This window comes from Callithrix jacchus, chromosome 1 (assembly GCF_049354715.1).
Source record: "Callithrix jacchus isolate 240 chromosome 1, calJac240_pri, whole genome shotgun sequence".
In the NCBI taxonomy this organism is placed as follows: Eukaryota; Metazoa; Chordata; class Mammalia; order Primates; family Cebidae; genus Callithrix; species Callithrix jacchus.
This window is the reverse complement of record NC_133502.1, coordinates 42443618-42468360: the sequence shown is the minus strand read 5'-3', so window position 1 is coordinate 42468360 and position 24743 is coordinate 42443618. Positions and strand designations below refer to the sequence as shown.

At 35.3% G+C, this 24743-nt stretch overlaps 1 protein-coding gene across 8 annotated transcripts in view; it reads left to right on the top strand.

The window, feature by feature from the left end:
• The window catches only part of PIBF1 (progesterone immunomodulatory binding factor 1), a 256111-nt gene that overhangs the window by 28288 nt on the left and 203080 nt on the right, over window positions 1-24743 (top strand). For 5 of the 8 annotated variants that reach the window (XR_013526041.1, XM_078348275.1, XM_078348246.1 and 2 more), the window contains 5 exons: window positions 3222-3245; window positions 9255-9388; window positions 14588-14696; window positions 15296-15477; window positions 16925-17050. Coding sequence is in view for 7 of the 8 variants with exons in the window: in XM_078348275.1 (XP_078204401.1) it covers window positions 3222-3245; window positions 9255-9388; window positions 14588-14696; window positions 15296-15477; window positions 16925-17050 (575 nt within the window). In the remaining variant the exon portion in view is untranslated. The remainder of the gene's footprint in view (window positions 1-3221; window positions 3246-9254; window positions 9389-14587; window positions 14697-15295; window positions 15478-16924; window positions 17051-24743) is intronic. The other 3 variants (XM_054252534.2, XM_002742577.6, XM_078348319.1) reach the window with 1 other exon arrangement.

Here is a 24743-nt window from a genome sequence, read left to right as displayed (position 1 = left end):
TAATTTTGTCATGGCATTAGCACCACAAATGACAGTTTGAGAAATAGCAGTCAACTGTCCAGGCATGGTAGCTCACAGCTGTAATCCCAGCATCTTGGGAAGCGGAGGCGAGAGGATTGCTTGAGCTCAGGAGTTTGAGACCACCCTGGCCAACCTGGTGAAAACTGTCTCTACCAAAACTATAAAAACTCCACCCTGGCCAATATGGTGAAACCCTATCTCTACCAAAAAATACAAAAATTAGCTGGGTGGTGGTGGCACATGTCTGTATTCCCAGCTACTCGGGATGCTGAGGTGAGAGAATCACTTGAACCTGGGACACGGAGGTTGCGGTGAGCCAAGATCGTGCCACTGCACTCCAGCCTGGACAACAGAATGAGACCCTGTCTCAAACAAAAAAACTACCAAAAACAAAAACTTACCCAGGTGTGGTGGCACACATCTGTGGTCCCAGCTAGGAAGATTGCTTGAGCCTGGGGTTGGGGAGCAGAGGTTGCAGTGAGCCAAGATTGCACCACTACACTCCAGCCTGTGTGACAGAGTTAAACTCTACCTCAAAAAAAAAAAAAAAGAGTCAAATAAGAAAAGAAAAAGGAGATAGCCATCAACTTCATTTGTAAGATAGGTATTTCAGCCAAATAAATGCCAGGTGCTGTCGTGGATCCCTGTATGAATAAAAGTTTCACAGTTCAAATTGAGAAAAATGGTGCCAATATAGTCATCACACTACTAAGCATAGTCATGCCAAACTCAAAACTAAATGAACTCCTACTTTTACTATTTTAAGGTTAAATTATGTAGTTAACATTAACTACTGAATAGAATAAACATTGCTGTTTAGGCTTAGTTGAAAGGAGGAAATAAAAGGATTCTAGGGGATGAAAATGGGAATGCATTTCATTTTTTCTTTCTTTTCCAATTCAAATTATCTCTCTCTCAGCTATCTTCTGGCAGGCAGCTAGATCTGAGTTGATGTCTTGGGCTTTGGGAAAGCTAGTGTTCCAGTTACATATTGCTGCATAACAAATCACCCTAAAACTTGCTGTGTCAAAATAATTTATTATTTGTCACAGCTCTGAAGGTTGATAGGTTCAGCTGAATTTTTCTTACCTCACTGATACTGGGGTCATCTGAAGCCTTCTTTAGTCACCAGTTTGGAGCCAGGATGGTAGGACCAAAACATCACTCGCTTTCACGTGGCCTCTTTGTGCGATTAGTCAAGGTATCCTTCAACATGGTAGTCTCAGGGCATGGCACCTGGCCACCTCCAAAGCAAGCATTCACGAAACAGGCAAAACTTAAAAACTTCTTAGGAAATAAGCTCAAAATCCCAGAAAATGGCTTCTCCCACATTCTGTTGGTTAAGCGGATCATTAAGAGAAATAGCCCCACTTATCAATCAGAAAATAGCTTCCCACATGCAAGGGAAGAAATTGATAGAGACCATGTTGGAGATAGGCTACCAGAATTTGAGGTTTCTCTCCCCTGGTCTGAGTGAAAGCCTAGAAATAGTGTGAGAGAGCCTTAAGCAAGAGCAGAACAGATTGTTGGCAGAGCCCAGCCTATAAAAATCTATGGATTACTCTCTTCATCCTCACCCCAAATAAAGTGGATCAAGTCTCCTTTGCCTCAGGAAAGCTGAGGGAATGGATGTACAGTGTTCTGTTAAGAAGAAAGACACTCTCATATTGACTTTCAAACCAAGACCAGCTCTATTTGTTTATAGGAAATATGCTTAATGCGAATTGATAAAGATTGAAAAATGGGCTAGGTGCGGTGGCTCATGCCTGTAATCCCAGCACTCTGTGAAGACTAGGCAGGTAGATCAACTGAGGTCAAGAGTTTGAGACCAACCTGGCCAACATGGTAAACCCTGTCTCTACTAAAAATACAAAAATCAGCCAGGCATAGTGGCAAGCGCCTATAATTCCAACTGCTTGGGAGGCTGAGGCAGGAGAATCACTTGAACCCGGGAGATGGAGGTTGCAATGAGCCAAGATCACCATTGCACTCCAGCATAGGTGACAGAGCAAGACTCCGTCTCCAAAAAAAAAAAAAAAAAAAAAAAAAGATTGAAACATTATTTAAATAATTTTTAAGTAAAAAATTATATAATAAATTTTAAGTACAGATTATATAGTTTTTATTTATATCATAATTTAGTGAAACCAGAAATAAAAGGTGAGGAGGAGTAAACTTACTTGGCAATTAGAAACTTATCTTTTGGATCAAAGAGGAAAGAAAAACTGAAATAAGAAAGCAATGAAAACGAAAACTTTTTTATCAGAATTCTTGAGATACATTTAAAGCTATGCCAGAGGAAAATCTATAGCCTTGAAATGCCTTCATTATTTAAAAAAAGATGAAAAAAAAATCATGTAGTACCCATGTTGAGAAAGCTGGAAAAAGAGGAATAGAAGTAAGGTGTTTGGAATTAACTGACATGAAGTAAAAGAAAATACATTACATACAGTTCTGTGGCAGTAAGCTTGAAAACAAAGGAAAGTGAACTGTGCCAGCAAAATATAGATTACTAAAATTGACAGAAGTGAGAACTTGAATAGAACAGTTACCATAGAGTTATTACAAAAAGGAGTAAAAGTGTACAACTGATAAAATTACCAACAGGTTCACAGATGGATTACCACAAATGGGTTCACAGTTGATTTCTCTAAAGACAGCTCATTTCACTTACTTCTACTATACTAGGCTATTTAAAAAGCAAGTTCTGAGAAAGTGAATACAACAGCTAAATAAAATAAAGCATGTAGGCCAATTTTACCTATTACTACAGATGTAAAACTTTGAAATAAAATGTTAACAAATGAATTCTGGCCTTTGTATTAAAAGAATAATGCTTTATGATTAAACAAAGTATATTCCAGGACAGAAAGAAGAATCCATTGCATCAGCAAGTTAAAGGCGAATAGCTTTATGAAAGTATGAGCATATGAGATGCAACAGCAATTAGTGTTGAACACTTAAGATTTTATAGCTTTTTCATTTTAGTTTGTTACCTTTCTTTTGAATGAAATATTTTCTGCCACATCCATCTCTAGCAAGAAAAGAAATTGATTCATATGAAGAAAACTATAAAATCTTGGAACATGGAAGCATCATACCTTAAGTAAGATAAGCTCATTAAAATAGCAATTTTTGTGATTAATATATTAATCAAATATAGTTAAGTTATATTCTCATTTTTTTCTGATAATTTGCAGGGGGTGTTGGAAGGAAGAAGTGTGGTATGTGACTTTATCCTTTCTATCGCCTTTGTTAATGCTTTTTAATTTTTATTTATCTATTTTTTGAGACAAGGTCTCACTCTGTCATCCAGGCTAGAGTGTGTAAGCCATTCTCCCATGTCAGCCTCTTGAGTAGCTGAGATTATAGGCATGTACCATCACACTGTTAATACTACTAAGGCTTATCTCAATTACTCAAAGGTCTGGGAAACCATACTTTTCTTGCATTGATAAACTTAAATTTGGAAGTTAATAAGTGATATTTTTAAGATAATTGAGCAACTTGGTATCTTTAACATTAAGACTGAAATTTGTTTGGCTAGATCATATTTGTGCCAATACTTGTTGAGAAGCCAGTATTCTAAATTTGTTACAGTGGTTTACTGAATAAAATGTTGATTATAAAAATTGCCTCCTCATACATCAGTGTAGCATTTTGCAGTGATTGGGTCTGCTAGATCCGTGAGCTACGGAGTCATGTCATCATACTAGTAGTAAAGTATTTAGTACAGTAATAAGCACATACAAATAAATGAGCCAATGAATCAGTTAATGTACTCACTCTGCAGAAGCATCAGATAAGTCCAGAGAAGTTCACTTGCTAGAGCAAAAAGAGGAAAGACAGAATATGAACCCATATTTCTTATTCCATTCTAAGGTTCACTGCATGTGATGAAAGTTACCTTTCTTCATTCTTGAGTTTTGCTCAGTGTGATGGCTCACACCTATAATCCCCCTTTGGGAGGCTGTAATCCCAGCACATTGGGAGGCTAAGGCTGGCAGACTGCTTGAGTCCAGGAGTTCAAGACTAGTCTGGGCAACATGGCAAAACCCTGTCTCTACTAAAAATAAAAAAAACTGGGTGTGGTGGCGTGCCTGTAGTCCCAGCTACTCAGGAGGCTGAGGTGGGAGGATCATCTGAGCTCAGGAGGTTGAGGCTGCAGTGAGCCGAGGTTGTGCCACTGCACTCCAGCTTGGGCAACAGAGTGAGATCCTGTCTCAAAAAAAATTACTGAGTCTTTTTTCTTTTTTTAAAAAAAGGCTTAAATTTTTGTTTGAATTCCATTTATTCAAATAGATATAATTGAAAATTTAGCATGTAACAGTAATTAAGATTTTCATTTTAATGCATAGCAGACTTTACTACTTCCATTCTTGTCTTTAGAAGTTAGAAAGATTTTTTTTTTTAATTTCTCAAAGATCTTAATGGCAAGAGTTGTCTCTGGCAGCAAAACAGACTTCATTGTGACTTAAAGGGACAGCCTATAGCAGTTAAAGTTTAATTAGGTTTCTTGTTCTTTTCAGTATTTAGTTGCTTAGATTAGATTATTAAAAATGAAACTTGTGGGAATTCAAACAAGTGAATTCTCACTTTTCCAGAATAGCCAACCATTTCTTACCATTCGCTGAACTGTTCAATGTAAACTGTTTCAGATTTGAACCTTAAGGTAAATGTCACTATATCCTATTTCCAGTTTCTTTAGTTGTCCTATCTCTACACGGGCAGGAGATCTTCATTTATTAAATATTTATTTTGAGACATAGGTTACTATTCTCAGTTTACATTATGTGAGAGATGAAAGACTTAAAAGGAAGCTCAGAAATTTATTATATTCATAGTAATTGTGTTTTATTGAGAATGGAAATTTATACTTGGCTATTGGCACATTTACTAGTACATAGAAATTTTCTGTTAGAAAGGGCTGATAAATGGAAATTTTGTGTGTCTATTTCTTTATGTTTGAAAAGTTTACCTTTTTTGCTGCTTTTGTTTAATCTATTTAATGTCCTCTTTTGTTCCTCCTCTTCCACAGACATTAATTGCAACTATTCTATATATAGGCAGAGTATTAGTTACTAGGATCATAGAAAACTTCCTTAAATTTTTCCTTATGATGTGGGAGACAAGTAACAGCTCCTTATAGCACATATGGTGCATTTTCTGACAGGTAAGAATCACACGTTGTGAAAAAATAGGATAAACTCTAGCTTAGAGCCAAAGCTTAGTCTTCTCACAAAAATGGATGCTGAGCTCAAGACATGGAAGGATGCAGAGGGGAATACAAAACAGTCTTTTCTGCTCTCTATAGCTTTAATCATGGTTCTACACAGACATGGGTTTATTTTGAAGGCAGATGCTACTTTTCCTGTTTCTAGGGTTATGTCTTACTGTATTTTAATTGCTAACAATAAGTGCAGGAGATTTTAAAATTCACAATACAAAAGTAATAATTTTATTTAAGGGGAAATTTTCCGGTTGAAAAAATGTAAATAAAGGGCTAGTCGAATGTATACATTCCTATACTGCACTTATACTTGATTGTTTATACTTGCATATGGTATTTATATTTTTTAAAAATGTCTGGATATATAAAAACATATATGACATATATGCTATATATATAATATTAATAATATGCACTATATTTATTCTCCCATGGAACTACTCTCTGAATATCCTGAAATAGTCTACATATTTCAGGGTCAGATCTTTACCTTTTTAGATCTTTGCAGTTGCACTCACAGAAAACACTACTTCTTTGGGAACTCATCATCTGGATAACCCCACCTTATAGTCTTCCTCATTTTCAGACTACTGGGACATTTCTCTTTGTTTAGTGAAAGCCGTCTAAAGTTTAGAGCTTCAATAAAGCTCTAGATTTAGTCTTCCTTTCCACTTCAGCTGCTACCTAGGTTACTTCTGTGATTAATTCATCTGTAGCCTTGGCCTTGAATTTTATTGATCTCATCTCTAGTGATTTGCCTTTTTTCCATTTTAACACTCAGTCTTATAGCCCAGATTTGGTCCCCAGAACCAATTTACTTCTGAAGTTATCAATTCACTTTGATCCACTGAACATCCTGTTTCCTGTGTTTTTATGTTTTCCCATCATGGCTTTCAACCTGTCCTTAATAAAATTTCCAACCCATATAATTTATTTCTTTATCAATTCTTTCCTAGATTTATTTTTTTTTCCCCTCACCATTATGTTTTCAGTCTTCAAACCAGACTGAGAAACTCTCAACTCTTTATTTTCCTAACTGAGCACTACTGGCAAAAATCACACAAGCAGTAACAAGCACTGTCAGTTTATTGTTACCAGCCTTAAATGGTTGTAATTCTATTATTTCTAGTTCTCTCATTTTTCACAGAGGTTACTTAAGGGAACCAACCACTCTGCTTAACATCTCCAGTTTTCCATGTTTCTTGTCACTCTCAGTAGATGACTTAGTGTTTCATTTCACAGAGAAAATGGAAATCCTCAGATGAGAACTTTGTCCTGCCACCAAATCTACTCACATCTGCACTCATTCTGGTTTGTTTGTTCTTGCTGTTTGTAATGGAAAGAGTCTTACCCTCAAGGGGTGAAAAAGTCATATGCCTCTAGAAACCAGGTGGATAATATAAATTTGTGAAGCCTTAGGGTAAGAGTAGGCTGTGGCCTGTAGCAAATTGATAAGAGCTATCTAAAATATTCAAGTTGTTAATACTCTGTATCAGCTGGAAAAAAGTCTGCCTTGATGAACACGGCTTCAGATCTAAGACTAATCTCCACATCTAAACTGTGGATCCCATCTCCTGTAGCCTTATTCAAGATTATGCTTCATTCTCCTGAATGCAGCCCCTTTTCTCCAACAGTAATTCATCTTTTGCTGTTAGTTGTTTCCCGTCAATATTTGAATATTGTCAAGCTTGTTTCATCTTTTAAAACCTTCATTGGCCCTATTTTCTTCTCTAACTACTGCACTTTCTCCCCTTTTACTATTAAGCTGTAGAAAGAGTTTTCGACTGATTGGTATTTGACAAACTTAAATTGGAGTCCTCACTCTACTATTTATGCGCTCTGAGACTTTCCAGGCCTCAGTTTTTTTCATCTGTGAAACTGAGGATAATTTTTATATCCCATCATAAATTTATTAAGTCAGACAATGTATATAAAATAGCCAAAAACAGGGGCATACTGAGTATTTATACATATTTGTTTTAGTCCCTGGCACTCTACCTTCTGCCCCTACCCCTGAATACTTGAAAGGCTCTTTGTTTTTTCTCGGTAGTATTTCTTCGTACCAATAAGTAGTGTTTCTCAAAGTTACTGACTACTTCAAAGCACTGTCTTCTACTGTTCTTCCTGACACACACCCTGGTTTATTGGTTGTTTCTGCTAATACTTTTTTGGGTTTTTGGGGATCCCTGTTTTTTGCCCATCCTTTAATGTTTACATTCCTTGTGTTTCTGTCCCTACAAATCTTGTCATGGTGTTTGTGCAATTAATAAAGTTGAACTGTTAATTGTCTGTGATCTCTTTGTAAGCCAGAGCAAAGAGGAAGCATTATAACAATATTTATAGTTAATCAGCATTTACTACATGTTAGGCATTTTTATAAGCACTTTACATGTATAACTTGATATAAGCTTCACAAGAACTATGAGGTAGGACACCAGAATGGAGAGGTAAACTAACCTGCCCAGAGAGTCTTACTGTAGGAATTCAATTTTAGACAGTTGAATTCTGGAGCTTGCCTTCCTACCCATAACATTATACCCTCTTCTAAACGGTTGCATGATTAATGGTGTTTAGAAGGATAAAGCATTCTTCAGAAGAACTAAAGATTCTTGTAGGATTTAGGTCTGAAATGATATATTTGATGATTCTTCAGGTAATCCCATAATAAATACCATAGTAACATTCCATTCTCATGGAAAACTTCAGTGTGGAAGAACATGATACCATACCAAAGCAACATACACTGAATATGGCTTTTCCATAATTCTCTCAAATAGCCCTTTGATATAAATTTGGGGACTAAAATATCAAAATTATATTTAATAGTTTAAAAAGGACAAAACTATCTTACTTGTCTTTGTATCTATAGTGCCTAATCCGGGACCAGTCACATGGAAATGATCTAGTCAGTATGTGTGCAGTATGTGTGCAAGTAGCTGGTCAGCTACTTAAGCAATAATGACTTAACACAGGATGCATTTAACATGCCAGCTTCTGAAGGCGGGGTTGATGGTTGGTCGCAAAATTTGATGAGTTCAAAGAAGGAAAATAAGGAGGAATTTAGTACCTGTCTCCTTCTTCTTGTCCCCATTTTCATATTTAATTATTTCTTTGTTAGCTTTTATTTCATTCTTATATACCTGGTAATGTTTAAAGTGGTGGAGGTCCAGCATTGAGCAAGACAAAGTCCCTGCCTTTAAGATGTTTACACTCTGGTGCGATAGAAAACTAATCCGATGGTAATGATACAGTGAGATCAATGCTGTGAAGGAGACAAGCATTTAGATTTTATGCAGGTATTCAGGCAGTGGGAACAGGTTAGAAGCAGCATTGGTGGGTTCAGAGAACTTCAGATTCTCATTAGGGTTGCAAGGTGAATTGTGACTATTAGGAATAGTGAGAAATGAGGCTTGTAGTAAGCAGTACCAGATTCTAAAGAACCTTGTGACCAACTTTAAGGTTTTTACGTTCACTGCTCTTCCCATATCAGCAATCCCTTAATCCCTTTCTTATGTGCTACTGGCAGGGCGAGAAGATAGAGGGAAGAACAATGTAAAGATGTGTTTCAAGGGTCACACGATTTTTTTTCTTTTTTTTGCTGAATGTCAAGATTGGAACTGGATAAACTTCTCAAGAACGGGAAGTGCGTTTTATTCACTTCTGTATCTTTAGCATTTGATAGTAACTCAGTAAATATTTTTAGAAATTTATTTAATATTTGTAGTCATTTTATATTTTAGTCTAGTAACCAAAACATAGTGATTGTATTTTTTTATTTGAAAAACAGTTTAGGTTTTAAACAACTGAGTTTACAAACCACTCTGAATTTAATATCTCTTGCCTTTGAGTAGGAAAAATTTACTAAATTTAAAAATCGAGGATTTTTATTGTTGTTGTTTAATTACAAGGACAATCACAGCTTGACAAAAGACTTTAATACAGAATTTAATCAACTATGTTAAGTGTTTAGTCTGAAATGTGTTATTATTCCTTTGATTTATAGACATATGAGGAAGATCGAAAAAACTACTCAGAAGTTCAAATTAGATGTCAACGTTTGGCCTTAGAATTAGCAGACACAAAACAGTTAATTCAGCAAGGTGACTACCGTCAAGAGAACTATGATAAAGTCAAGAGGTAAGCAGTTAAAATGGCTGCTCTAGTAGTTTTTCACTTTAGCTTGCATCAGAGTCACCTGAGTTTTTACCAACAACCAATTGTTAATTTTACTTTTACCTTATTCTTCTTTGCACAAATGCATGCAGTTTTGGCAGTTTGTTGGGTTTATACTGAATTTTTATATTGATTGTTTTTGTTTTATTTAGATGTCACTGCTGTCTTAAAATGTAAACAAAGATAGGAACCCAGTAAAATCACATGTGCAAATATTTTTTCAATGTTACTTGATGATTATTTTTATGTAATGGAATCAATGTAAATACTTACATTTTTCTCTGAAGTTTTTTTCAGCTGTTCCTTCCTGACAAAAGATACACTTTAAAAAAAAAAAAAACACTTTCTGAGAATGTATTTCCTAATATTTGCTACTAAGAAGCTATAGCAAATATCTTTGTTTAACTGGAATATTCTTTTTTGTTGTTTGTTCAATAATTTAATGAGCCACTACTTAGCTGTATGTCCCTCGATAAATCTCTCTTCTTTGCAAGCTTAAGTTTCATCATTTATGAGATGTTGCTAATCTGGATAACTGCACTATATAATCTAAGATCAAATAAATATTTATGAAAGCCTTTACTTGTATATGTACTGTATTTGTAATATAAATGGAATGACCTTTTATCTTAATTGTTCACTCCACCTGAAATAATTCTTAAATTCTTTAAATTGCGTAATTTTAATTATAAATTACATAATATGTGAATTTGCAAATATTTGTGGATAGGAGATTGGCATTTCTATTCCCATTATGACTGACACATAGTATGTCTTACTATGTATTAGCATTATGCCAAAATGTGATAATTATTGGAGCTTTAAATCCATGAGAGCTGTGGTCAGTGGGCTCTGGAATAAAGCTGGAGTTTAAAACAAGCATTTAAAAATGAAGTACAGATCATAGGGGCACATGCCTTTAATCCCAGGTACTTGGGAGGTTGAGGTGGGAGGACTGCTTAAGCCCAGGAGTTCAAGACTACAGTGAGCTGTGATCATGCCACTGCATTCCAGCCTGGTGACAGAGTGAAACCCCATCTCTTAAAAATATAAAATAAAAATAAAAATGAAATAAATAGTGATGGTAAGATGATACTAGTTGGTATTTTGATGTCCCCTTTTCCACTGTAAGTCTATAGCAATGACGGATACAATATAAAAAGAGAAAACTAAAAACATAGTCATCAGAATAATCCACCAGGGCCGTGAATGATGAATGAAACAAGATGAGTCATGAGTTGATCATTATTGAAGTTAGGTGATGGGAGCGTGGGTGTTATTATATCATCTCTGTTTTTACATATGTTTTCATTTATGATAATAAAAACTTAGAAAAGAAAAATATAGCCTTGATCAAAATGCATGATAAGCATCTTTATGGCTAGGAATGGAATAGCAAAACAAGAAAGAAGGACTCAAATTATGACCCTTTTTGGTTCACTGAGTAGAATGAATGAGTTTTTTTTGTTTGTTTGTTTGTTTTTTTTTTTTTTTTTTTGAGACGGAGTTTCGCTCTTGTTACCCAGGCTGGAGTGCAATGGCGCAATCTCGGCTCACCGCAACCTCCGCCCCCTGGGTTCAGGCAATTCTCCTGCCTCAGCCTCCTGAGTAGCTGGGATTACAGGCACGCGCCACCATGCCCAGCTAATTTTTTGTAATTTTTAGTGGAGACGGGGTTTCACCATGTTGACCAGGATGGTCTCGATCTCTTGACCTCGTGATCCACCCGCCTCGGCCTCCCAAAGTGCTGGGATTACAGGCTTGAGCCACCGCGCCCGGCCATGAATGAGTTTAAAAACATAGACAGGTCATGAAATATAAGATAAAGTGAAGAAAAAAAAGTACTTTTATGCCCTGGTTAAAGTCTCACAAATATACAAAAGGGAACAGTTGTATGGATGTTAATTGTGTCATTATTAGAAGAAATTCAAATGCTTTTCAGTAGCAGAATGGAAGATAAATTGAGATTTCTTCTGCAATATAATTTTATGTAGCAGGTAAAATCATTAAATTAGATATGAATGTATCTTTTTATTTAGCTGTCCCTTATTTTCTGGCATAACGTAATGTTCCTAGTTTTGGTTTTTGTTTGTTTTGTAATTTCATTGCCTCAGCTCTTTGTCTAAGGAGTCTTGATCTCTTAGTGGGGAATCCTATTTAGAAATTAAGATTTGGGTGTTGTGGTCATGGCTACATTGGCCATTATTTCTAGGCCCTTCAGTTGGTAGAGACAGTGGAGGGAGAAGGGGGAGGAGGCTTAACACACTGTAGATGACATCATACTGATTTTTTTTTTGAGACGGAGTCTCACTTTGTCGCCCAGGCTGGTGTGCACTGTCGCAATGTTGGCTCACTGCAAACTCAGCCTCCCAAGTTCAAGAGATTCTCCTGCCTCAGCCTCCCAAGTAGCTGGGACTACAGGCATGCACCACTACAGGCATGACTGGCTAATTTTTTTGTATTTTTTTTTTTTTTTTTAGTAGAAACATGGTTTCACCATGTTGGCCATGGTTGGCCAGGCTAGTCTCAAACTCCTGACCTCACGTGATCTGCCTGCCTCAGCCTCCCAAAGTGCTGGGATTACAGGCCTGAGCCACCATGTCCAACCCACATTGATACTTCAAATTCCAATTCAACACCGCAACAACCAGTTTAAAGAGGTGCCAACTGGCTAAATATAGCAAACCTGAATATCAAAATAAATATTGACAATAATGAATTACAGCTCATCGAATGGAGTAAGAATTTATAAGTACAGGCTAATAATAAATACAGAAAGAGGATCTTAAATTTTTTTAATATATCATCTTTACCATTTTTAAGTGTACAGTTCAGTGGTAATATTTATATCCTTTTTGGGAAAGAGGATCTTTACAATTGAATGCCAGCCAACAAATGTATGTGCATGTAAGAATGACCATTTTGTAGCTGCATAGTAATATTGATTCAGAATGATCATTGGAATCTAAAACTATCTAATGTAAGTATGTTAGGGAATAAGATACTTACACAAAGTATCTCTTCACGGATTACTTACTAATTTTAAAGTTCAAAAAGGTAGCTTTATAGTTAAACTGCGGCAGATACTACTTTAACCTAGTGACCAGTTCCTATCACCAGTAATGGGATAAGCTAACATTACATGCCTCAGTACATCTTAGTATGATATACTGAGAATGCATTATCATTTCTGTGGTATTCCTTATTCCTGCCCAAATGCCTAACCTAAATCTAATCATGAAGAAACTTCAGACAAGTGAAAATTGAGGGACATTCTATGATGCAGTTAGCCTGCGCTCTATAAAAAGTCATAAAACACAAGGAAAACTAAGAACTCTTCAAGGTTAAAGGAGACTAAAACCTTGGCTGAGGGAAAAAAAATTTCACAAAGTTCGTTTTGAGAGACAGTTGACAAAATTTGAAAATGAATTGTATGTTATATAATAATACTGTATTAGGGCTAAGTCCTGAATGTGCTAATTGTACTGTGATTATATGAGACTATCTTTAATCTTAGGAAATTTACACTGAATTATTTAGGGGGTAAAAGGACCTAATGTCTCAGTTGAGGAAACAAATGCACATGTATGAGTATGTGTATGTAGGTGTATATACACGTATAGATACATGACCCTTGACCAACACGGGGTCTGCTTATATTTGGGTTTTTATCAACCTGACACCAATCGAAAGAAAATACACCATTCACAGGATGTGAAACCTGAATATATCGAGGACTGACTTTTCGGTGGGATCTGCACAACTGCGGACTTCAGTATGTACAGATTTGCATATTCAGGTTGTAGGGATGGGTCTGGAACCATTCTCCACATATACTGTTAGACAACTGCACATATTCATTCACATATATTAACAAGAGGAATTGAATAAATATGGCAAAGTAATATTTAGTTAATATTACAAAACAAATACAACAGTATTAACAGTTGGTAAGTAAAACTATTAAAAAGACCCAGGCGGGGTGCAGCATGTCAGTGTTTTCAGAAGCCCAGGCAGGAGGATCACTTGAGCCCAGGAGTTCAAGACTAGCCGGGGCAACATAGCAAGACCATTTTTATAAAAAAAAAAAAAAAATTTAAATTAGCCAGGCACACAGCGGCATACACTTGTAGTCCTAGCTATCTGGCAGGCTGAGGCTAGAGGATCACTTGAGTGCAGTAGTTCAAGTTCAGCTTGGGTGACATAGCGAGACCCTCATCTCATTAAAAAAAAAAAAAAAAAAGATTTTATAAAAATTGCATGTAAAAGCACACAATAAAACTTAAAAATGTTTTAAAATTAAGAATAAACATTTTAAAAATAAAAAAGCACAAAGTACTTGTAATGTGCATCAGAATATTAATACTGATAGTCATCTTTACTTATTGGGTTTGTAGGTGATTGTTATGTTGTGCTTTGCTCAGTTTTTCTTCAGTAAACATAATACTTTGTTAACCAGAAGATAAAAAGGCTTTCTAAAAGTTTTTGAAAAGCTGATGCAAAAGAAAACAATTCCTAACAGCCCTCTCTTTGGAAATACCAGGTGGGTCAGTGAAATAAAGTGCAAAGGCACTGCTTCTGACTGCAGAGAAGTAGTTAAGAGTTAGTAAATTGATTTCTCTGCTCATTTTTAAAAATGTCTGTTGTAGGTTTTAATCCAATTCTTGGTATTACTTTTTTGGGGAACTTGCTTTAAAATAGAAATTAAAATCTGAGTAATTATAAACAATTTGTGAATGAAATGGTCACAAGAATGCCTGCTTGTGTATCTCTGTGCAATCTAAATGATAAGTTGTGAGTGTTTTTTGACCTTAACTGAACTGAAAGCCTAGAGCCATGTATACATTCTTTAAAAGTTTTGACCTTAAGATAAGATTGAAGATGACTAGTGAAGAAATACCAAATGTACCTTAGTTAGTTTTATTATGTACTGGCTTATGTAGTTTATGTATTTATTCCTTTAAAGTAATAAATTGGTATTTATGTATCTGAACAAGATCCGAAATAGGGTCCCTTCTAAATCTGAAAAATAGATACTTTATAGTTAATCGAATTACACTCAAGCCCCATTGCTAGTGTCCTAATACATAGTCAACCCTTTAAAAATGTTTACTGTAAAAGGGGATGCAAAATTACATGTCTATTTGAATTTTATTTTAATAGTGAACGTGATGCATTTGAACAAGAAGTAAGTGAGCTTAGGAGAAAACATGAAATACTTGAAGCCTCTCACATAATTCAAACAAGAGAAAGAAGTGAATTATCAAAAGAGGTAAGCTTACGAATAGAGTCACTTATATTTTATTGTATAGTGTTAGTGAAAAAAAAAAGCCCAGAGTAGATTTGAGAGAGAGACATTTTTTAAATATACTTGGTTCCCAAAAAGGGACTTTTTATTTTACTTTTTTTTTTTGAGATGGGAGTCTTGCCCTATTGCCTAGGTTATAGTGCAGTGGTGTGATCTTGGCTCACTGCAACCTCTGCCTCCTGGTTTCAAACAATTCTCCTACCGCGGCCTCCCCAGTAGCTAGGATTACAGGCATGTGCCACCATGCCTGGCTAATTTTTACATTTTAGTAGCCAACAGCATGTTGGCAAGGCTGGTCTTAAACTCCTGACCTCAGATGATCCACCTGCCTTGGCCTCCCAAAGTGCTGGGATTACAGGCGTGAGCCACCATGCACGGCCCCAAAAAGAGACTTTCATAGCTATTTTTGGATTTTAAAAAAAAGGCATGCTAAGAATTAGCCCTTTTTAAAAGGAAAATTGTCATGTGGTGAATGAAAACATGAAGGAAAGAAACTAATACAGTCAACCTTGAAAAGTAAGATGGCATCACTCTGTATGATTTTTGTCTCTACATGTATGTAGGTGGCCACCTTACAGCAGACTGTTACTTTACTGCAAAAGGATAAAGAATATCTCAATCGCCAAAACATGGAGCTTAGTGTTCGCTGTGCCCATGAAGAGGATCGACTTGAAAGACTTCAGGCTCAACTTGAAGAAACCAAAAAGGCTAGAGAAGAGATGTATGAAAAATATGTAACATCCAGGCAAGATTTACATTATTTCCCACATAAATAGATGTCAATTAACATATTCTCTTTAAGGGAACTGTTGGCTTTGGGAAACATAGTGATTTTTTAAGATCTATAGGACAATATAAGATAATATCTAATTTTATTTTCTTATATGGTATTCCTTTCTAGTTAATATTTTAAACGACACTGGTTTTTTCAACAATATGAAAAGCCTATTTCTTTTAGAGAGATATATGCTATGACTATTTTTTTATTTGTGACAGAATTTTTAAAATTCCTATGACTAAGATCTCTGTAGAAGTATTTTTTAAAAGAAAGTATGAAAGTATCTCTATAGAATTATATTTTAGAAGAAAATCTCAGTATGCTAACGATTTCCTAACTGTGTGAAATGTAAAAGAATTATGAAGAGGTGGTATTACATTGTATTTTAACTTACATACCCTTGAGTCAGACTCCCTGTGTTTCAGTCCTGCCTTATTTCTTCTATTAGATGTGTAGAAGTTACTAAAGTACCTTTATACTAATAGCTTTTATAATTTTTATCGAGGATAATGTTGAATTATTCTTATCAACATACTAGAAACAAACATGCTAAGTGCAGTGTCTCACGCCTGTAATCCCAGCACTTTGGGAGGCCAAGGTAGGAGGATTGCTTGAGACCAGAAGTTTGAGACCAGCCTAGGCAACATAGCAAAACCCTATCTCTACAAGAAAAGTTTTTAAATTAGCAAGGCACAATGTCAAGCACCTCCTCAAGAGGCACAATGTCCTGCCTACTCAAGAGGCTGGGACAGGAAGATCACTTCAGCCCAGGAGTTCGAGGTTACGTGATTGCACCGCTGCACTTCATCCTGGGTGACAGAGCAAGGCACTATCCCTTTAAGGAAAAAAAAAACTAAAAACAAATTTTACCTTTAAGAGTTCACACATTCATAATTTTTTCCAAGCCTGTAGTACTTTTTGATACCCTATGTAATTGACTTTGTTAAAAGATCACCGTGTGGCTGTGGTTGTCATGCTTGAAAGGAAAGCATTTGTAGACTCAGAGTCATTTCATTTTTATATTTTTGTTAATATTATTCATCTCTCAACATCCACCATACCAGATTATTATTTCTAAATGAAGGGCATTCTCAATTTTTAAGTCTCAGCTATACGCATTAAAACTACTAGCAAAGTGTTTTCAAAGATGAATAATTATCCAATGTGAATTACTAAGATTTTATACAGTAAGTAAGTCTTTTGGAAAATAATGTTTAACATGTTGAAATCTTAAATCATACTTGTCAGGAATTGTATTTTTAGGAATTATCAAACTTTATACTCAATAGTTAAGTTTTTCAAGTAACATAGTATATAGAGCATACTTGATAACTGATATTAACATCTTATATAGAGTATAAAAGCCTATTTGTTTCAAAATAAAATTTATGGCTTTTCCTTTGATTCATTACAGAGACCATTATAAAACAGAATATGAAAATAAACTACATGATGAACTAGAACAAATCAGATTGAAAACCAATCAAGAAATTGATCAACTTCGAAATGCTTCCAGGGAAATGTATGAACGAGAAAACAGGTAAAAAAAAAATGCTTGTGCAGTATTATATTTATCTTCGGAGTTTATAGAAGCTTTATTGAAATTAAATGCTATTTCTGTTAGATAATATCTTTTTTAATACATTAAAGAAAACTTGTCATAAATCTAAATCTAAATATAACGTGAACATTAAGGTTCTAAAGTCTTAGAACAAGATTTACTAGACTTTAAACCTTTTTGCTCTGGTATTCTGTTATGTCTCCCCCCCGCTCCCCGCCGTGACTTCTCTTTTTTCATTTGCTTCAGTTCAGATTGAGAACAGTTCTTCCTGTACTATACCTACAATTTCTCCTGGAAACTTTAAAACTAGAATAATAATTTGAATTACATATGCTTCATTTAGCTGCTAGATCTGAAAGATGTCACATTAGGTAATCCTGAAGAAACATCATTTTTATTCATGCAGAGATTAGTAAATACTAGGCTCCCGTAGTTAGTGATTGGCAGAAATAGGGGAAAATAAACACTATTTATTTCAGTGGCAGTTATTTTTATACCATTATTATAGTTAATATGGCTTTGGAAAGATTATACTTTAATGAGAAATTTATTTTGAAATGGACTTAATTGTGATATTAGTTTATCAGCACTGATTTGCTCATATGATAGTTTGATTGTTGTCAGCAAGGCTTTAAATCAGACTTAATCTATAATAGCATTGTAACATGTCATTTCTACTAGAAGTATAGTAGCAGAAAAATTGGTATATTCACCCCTCAATTCCAGAGAAAAAAGCTGCTATATTAATATGGTATGTGTAAGGTGACCACTACTATAAAAACTGTATATGTAGAATTATCCTTTGGTAGTAAATTAGCAAAGATGTTTTTTTAAATTACTGTTAAATTGTTAATACAGCAGATTGGTAGAGGTTTTTATGCTAATGCCTCTGAGGTATGATTTTGTTCTTGGGCCTCTCTGTTCTCGGGTAAAAATGTTTGTGGTGATAAGGGAGTAGATACACAATTTATTACAGAACTTTTTTAGGATGTTTTCTTAATATGACTTTGTAGAAAGTCATAAAAAATCAGATTATTAGTTGCCTCATAAATGTGGCATGCATAGATCTTTATCTACCTGTTTGATCTTTTTTTGAAAATCTGCATAGAAGTATAGGCTGAAGGAAATTTTTTTTTTTTTTTTGAGTCGGAGTTTCGCTCTTGTTACCCAGGCTGGAGTGCAATGGCGTGATCTCGGCTCACCGCAACCTCCGCCTCCTGGGTTCAGGCAATTCTCTTGCCTCAGCCTCCTGAGTAGCTGGGATTACAGGCACGCGTCACCATGCCCAGCTAATTTTTTGTATTTTTAGTAGAGACGGGGTTTCACCATGTTGACCAGGATGAACTCGATCTCTCGACCTCGTGATCCACCCGCCTCAGCCTCCCAAAGTGCTGGGATTACAGGCTTGAGCCACCGTGCCCGGCCCTGGCTGAAGGAAATTAATAGGAACTTCAAACACTGAACACAAAAGAAATTATTCATTTGTGTATTCAACAAATACTTTGTGATTATACTCTTCTACCTATTTTTTCTATTCTTCTCTTATTTGAGCTTTAAAATAGTTATGTTTTATTTAGTCTAGGATTATATTTTCAATGAAAATGGCAAATAATTTTAAATTATAAAAATTCTAAGTGATCATTCAGTACTATCTTAGCAGTAGACAAATTAAAAATATGCTTTGGGCACCAGCAAATGTATATGTTCTTTAAAAATTATATATTCTTTAAAAATGTTTTGACATATTAATTTTAAAAATAATATTTTTTATCTTAGGAAAAGTAAAAATACTTCTGCCTTTCTTTATACCTAGTTTTTTGTTTTTTGTTTTTTAGTATTTGAGTATCGAATTACTAGTAGGAGCACCATAATCTTTTCTGTAAGGCCTTTGAAGTCCTAAGCTGGCCTTCATATCTTGAATCCCGAGAAAATATTGTTCCATGTAGCTCAAAGAAATATTGTACCACTCTTTTAATAGCATTATTTTTTAGTTTAGTTATGTTATGATTGCCCTTTTTTTGACTATATATATGTTTGCATGTATGTTTGTAAAATAACAGATATTCAGAGAAAATTTTCTAATGTTTATTTAATACATAATTATAAAAAAGTAGAACAATGCAGCATTACAGAAATGTCCTTGAGACTCTTCCTATTTAACTCCTTTCTTTCATAACTGCTATTCTGTTATGCTAATAACTTCCTTGCTTCTTATACTTTTATTACCTGTGTTACCAGTAAATAAACATCTCTCTACAATATTTAGTTTTTCATATTATATTAGTATCATATAAATGGAATTATATTTACATATATTTTTTGTGGCTTCTTCACATAACCTTATGATTTTAAGATTTGTTTTTGCACTTAGTTGTCCCTTCATGTTCATAACAAAAGTATGACAGTTTTATGAATGTACATGCTTAGGGCAGCAGAGTTATTAAGAGATTGGAGAGGGAATTCCAAAGACATTCTTTATCTTTCACAAAATTTCATTTGGTTTCAGCCCTACATTAAGGAGTATCCTGTACCTTGTGATTACTTACTCTTAGAATTCAAAATGCAGACTAAAAGAAGAGATATACACCTACCATATGCTAAGTTTTATGTTGGAAAGTTTTACATTTGCACCCTCGTGTAATTTTCAGAGCAACAAATTAATGTTTTTAGCAAATATTTATTGAAACCTGCTGTATGCCAGCTAAATTCTAGACGTCATAGATAGTGGTAACCTTTGTCTTCACAAAGCTGGTAGTCTAATGGAGGGTAAAGACAAATAGAGAAACAATTATCCTAAGTATGATGGTGGTGAACAATTGATAGGCTAAAAGATGAGACCATCTCTGTATCTAACCTAGCCTTGGGAGGAATTGGAGAAAACTTCATAAATGAAGAACTACTGTTTGACTAAAACTACTGTTAAAAGTAGAACTTCAGACAAATTAAATGTAAAGTTTAATTGAGCAATGAATGATTCACAAATCAGGCAGCCTCCAGAATCACAGCAGATTCAGAGAGACTCCAGGAATACCTTGTGATCAGAACAAATTTATAGACAAAAAAGGTAAAGTGATATACAGAAATTGGAAATGAGGTGCAGAAACAGCTGCATAGGAATGATTGAAGTATGGCTGCTGGGATTGGCCAAGACTCAGCTGTTGTTACAGGTGCATACCCCCAAGTTAGGTTTTCAATCTTGTCTGCCTATTAAGCTAAGTTGCAGTTCATCCCTAAGGACTCAAATATAGAAGTACAGAGTCCTTCTTAGGCCATATTTAGTTTGTTTTAATACTGTGAACTAAGGAAGGGAAAGGAATTGGGGAAATGAATGTATAGCATATATAAAAGCCTGGAAGTAGGACAAAATGAAAAACCTGGAAGTAGGACAAAATGAAGTTTTTTAAACAAATTAATTCGGCATGGCTGAAGGATAGACTGAGAGGCAGGGGGTTATAAGAGATGAAACAGAAATGGGAAATGGGCCCAAATAATGCATTTGGACCATTATGTAAGACCTATGGGGAACAATTAAAAGATTTTAAGAAGAGGCATGATATCACTTTTTATATTAAAAGATCGCTGCAATGTAGAGAATAGATTGGAATGGCATAAGATAAAGAGGCTCTACTTTTAGAGGTTATTTCCATTATCCAGATGAGAGGTGATAATGGAACTGGATTAGTAGCAGTAAAGAGAGAAACGGGCCAGGTTGGGAAAATGTTTAGGAGATAAAACCAACAGGACTCATTGACTAGGTTGGATTGGTGGGATGAGAACTCATTAAGGATGTCAGTGAGGTTTCTGAATTAAACAGCTGCATCGATAGTGATGCAGTTTGTAAAACATCAGAAAATACAAAGCATTAATAGGAAAACATGATAAATTTATTTGTTTTACTTGAAGTGTATGTAGGATAGCCAAATAAAATAGTTGACTATAGAAGATTCTGAGCCTCAAGAGAAAGTTGTGGGCATTAGAGAGGCCTGTGGTATAGATCATATTATTTCTATTTTATAGATTAGTACTGTTGATTTTGTGGTGCAATTCTGTTGTGGATTTAATAGGCTTTTGCTGAGTGATATAATAACTTTAAAATTTGTGGGAAATTTCTGTGGTTATTCCCAAGCAGTTCACATAACTGTATAAACTTTGGCATGTAATCATTTTGAAAATTTTCTATTTTTTTAGCTGTTTTTGCAGTTCTTAAAAAATCTTCAAATTAGTTTATCCCGTTGTAACATAAATGTGGTTGGTGGGCATAGGTTGATAAGGCTGTGTGGGGAAACAGCCAACAGAGCCATTTCTTGAAGGAGGAAGACTGAAAGCAGATGTCCTTGTCTTTAGTGTTCTTCTGGCCCCTATCCACATCAAAATAGACACTCCCTAAACCAGGGGATTTCTGGGATTGGGGCTGATGTATAGATGCCCCGGCCAGCCACAGGACTCAGAATTGATCGGGTGTATACTGAGGCTAGAGTGGGCAGTTGCCACCAGGTGGTGCCAAATTTCAGCCTGAGCCCAGATGAATTTGAATTGCACAGGAGACCTAACTAGCTAGTTGTACAGGCTTGCCTTTATCATTTTAATCTCACAGTAATTCAACCTGTATTTTATGTGTCTGAATCTTTGGGGATCATAGTTTCTTCATTATGGCAGATTTAACTGTAGTTAGAGCTTGTATCATACTAATCTTCCACACAGTAAAAAATAAATTATCTTGAAATCTTAGAACTTAAAATGGCTAAAGAAAGAATTTTAATATTTTCTGTTATAAAACATGAAATTCATAATAAGTTTACACATTTAGGATTGTGTGTGTGTGTGTGTGTGTGTGTGTGTGTGTGTGTTTAGGTAAATTAACCTTTGGCCTAAGATGTATAATTGTGTTAATTAGTGGTATTTTATCAAAGGGTACTGTTACAATGAGTTGAAATGGATGAAGTACTTATACTTGCATGTTTATATTTAGTCTCCTTACCTCTCCCTCAATAAACTTTTTGTTTTTTTGAGACGGAGTCTTGTACTCCCAGGTAGAATGCAGTGACATGATCTCAGCTCACTGCAACCTCTCCCTCCTGGGTTTAAGTGAATCTCCTGTCTCAGCCTCCTATGTAGCTGGGATAACAGGTGCATGTCACCACGCCTGGCTAATTTTCGTATTTTTAGTATGGACAGGGTTTCGCAATGTTGGCCAGGCTGGTCTCTAACTCCTGATCTCAGGTAGTCTGCCTGCCTTAGCCCCCACAAAGTGCTGGGATTACAGGTGTGAGCCACCACACCCGGCCCCAACAAACATTTTCTAAAGAAACTGAAATGGCAATTAGTGAAATATATTTTGCCTTTAATTTGCTTTCTATACTTTGGAAGATATTGAAAGAATACTTTTTCTTTTCTCTTCTTTAATATGGAAAAGGTATGTGGAACTTAACTCTATCCAGTCTTGGTATCTGACCTGCAGTCATTCCAGTAGTTCTTGAAGTTAAGGGTTTGAGAGAAAAGAAAGAAGGTAGAAGATATAAAGACTTAGGAAAAGAGTAGATACAAGCAAAGAGAGACCTTGAATATATAAATAAATCAAACATACTGTAGTTGAAATTATAATATGTATATATGCTTTGGTCCAGGCTGTGAATTAGGCTTTTTGTCTTTTCTATATTTTCTAGTTACTTAAAATGCCACTTTGGAGCTGTGGGAAATCAGTGAAAGATACTACAGTGCTGAGATATAGTATATAAATAACTCCTTGCTTAGTAGGTATGATGTGACTGAAATGTTATGGACCCTCTTACGCATTTGGAAATAAGACATTATTCTGTGAGTGGGAGTAAATTATGAAAGAGATTTGGATCAAAAGACTGAACTTAAGTCCTGGTTCTCCCACTTGCTAGCTCAGCAAATAAGTCACTTAATATCCTTCAAGTTTCATTTCCTCTTTTATAAAATGACCTAATAGGTCGGGTGTGGTGGCTAATACCTGTGATCCAGCAGTTTGGGAGGCTGAGGTACACGGATTGCTTGAGTCCAGGAGTTCAAGACCAGCGTTGGCAACATTGCAAAACCCCATCTCTATTGAAAATACCAGAAACTTAGCCAGGCATTGTGGCACAGACCTGTGGTCCTACTACTCAGGAGGTAGAGGTGGGAGGATCACCTGAGCCTGGCAGGTCAAGGCTGCAGTGAGCCAAGATCATGCCATTCATACTCCAGCCTGGGCAACTGCAGTAAGATCCTGTCTCAAAAAATAATAATAACTAACTTATAATACTTTTTAGGGTGGCCTGTGAGGTCTAAATGAGATAATATATGCAAAAAGTACATTATAAATTATGGATTATAAATGATATTTTGGTACCTTGTGCCTATGTGGAATACTTGAAGAAATAGTTTTTTTATCTGTTATGTTGACAATTTAAGGAAAATCATCATTATATAAAAGTCAACTGATAATATTATGGGATTATTTATCATTAGAAGATAACTAATACAAAATATATATTCTTTTTTTTTTTTTTTTTGAGACGGAGTTTCGCTCTTGTTACCCAGGCTGGCGTGCAATGGCATGATCTCAGCTCACCACAATCTCTGCCTCCTGGGTTCAGGCAATTCTCCTGCCTCAGCCTCCTAAGTAGCTATTATTACAGGCACGTGCCACCATGCCCAGCTAATTTTTTGTATTTTTAGTAGAGACGGGGTTTCACCATGTTGACCAGAATGGTCTCGATCTCTTGACCTCATGATCCACCCGCTTCGGCCTCCCAAAGTGCTGGGATTACAGGCGTGAGCCACCGCGCCCGGCCCCATACAAAATATATATTCTTAAGTGTTTTTGACATAATGTAGAGGGTCTACATGCCATTCTTTTCCATCTAAATTTTTCCATAAGATGACTAGCTTATATGTTTCCTAACTAGGTTATGCGATAAAATAAAAGGAGATAAATTCAGCTGGTTAAGTTTTTCCATAAAGTAAAACTGCCTTTATTTAAGGTGATCTTGTTACTGTAAACACAGAAAGAGCTATTCTGAGTGACACTGTAAAAAATATAATAATAAAAGCATTCATTATGCCCTTGATGCAGTACAGAATCTGGAAAATAAAATAGCTTTACAATTGTTTGAAAGGGGTAGACAATAGAGAAAAAGAGATCGAAAAGATGCTTTTAAGTGCAACAATTAGTATCACTTTAGTGATTTTATTTTTCTGCCATATCAATAAAAACCATCTTGACCACAATTTATCTTCAAAAGTACTCAAGAAGAAACTTAATAATATAAACTTGAAATTTGTGTAGAATCTTAGAGTGATGTTAAACAACTTTGAATCTTGAATCTATTTACAAAGGTTAGTTGAGTATATGTAAGGCATTGCAATGGTGAATTGAACTAGTGTACAGAGGTTCCATTCGTCATTTTAAAAGTGTATGTCCTCAGTGTTTAAACAAACAAACAGACCTCTTTTGTTAATATCTTACCATATATCTGTATAATGTTTTAATTTCTTCTATGGAAAAATTTAATAATAATCACTTTGTCTTTTCAGTTAGATAATTCTTGAATATATGGCTCTGCAGATAACTCTTTCAGCATCTGCTCAAATATGTTCAATTAATTTTTATTATCAGTTATCTTTTATTGGTAACTATATTCTTTACACCTGTAGATGTTTACAACGT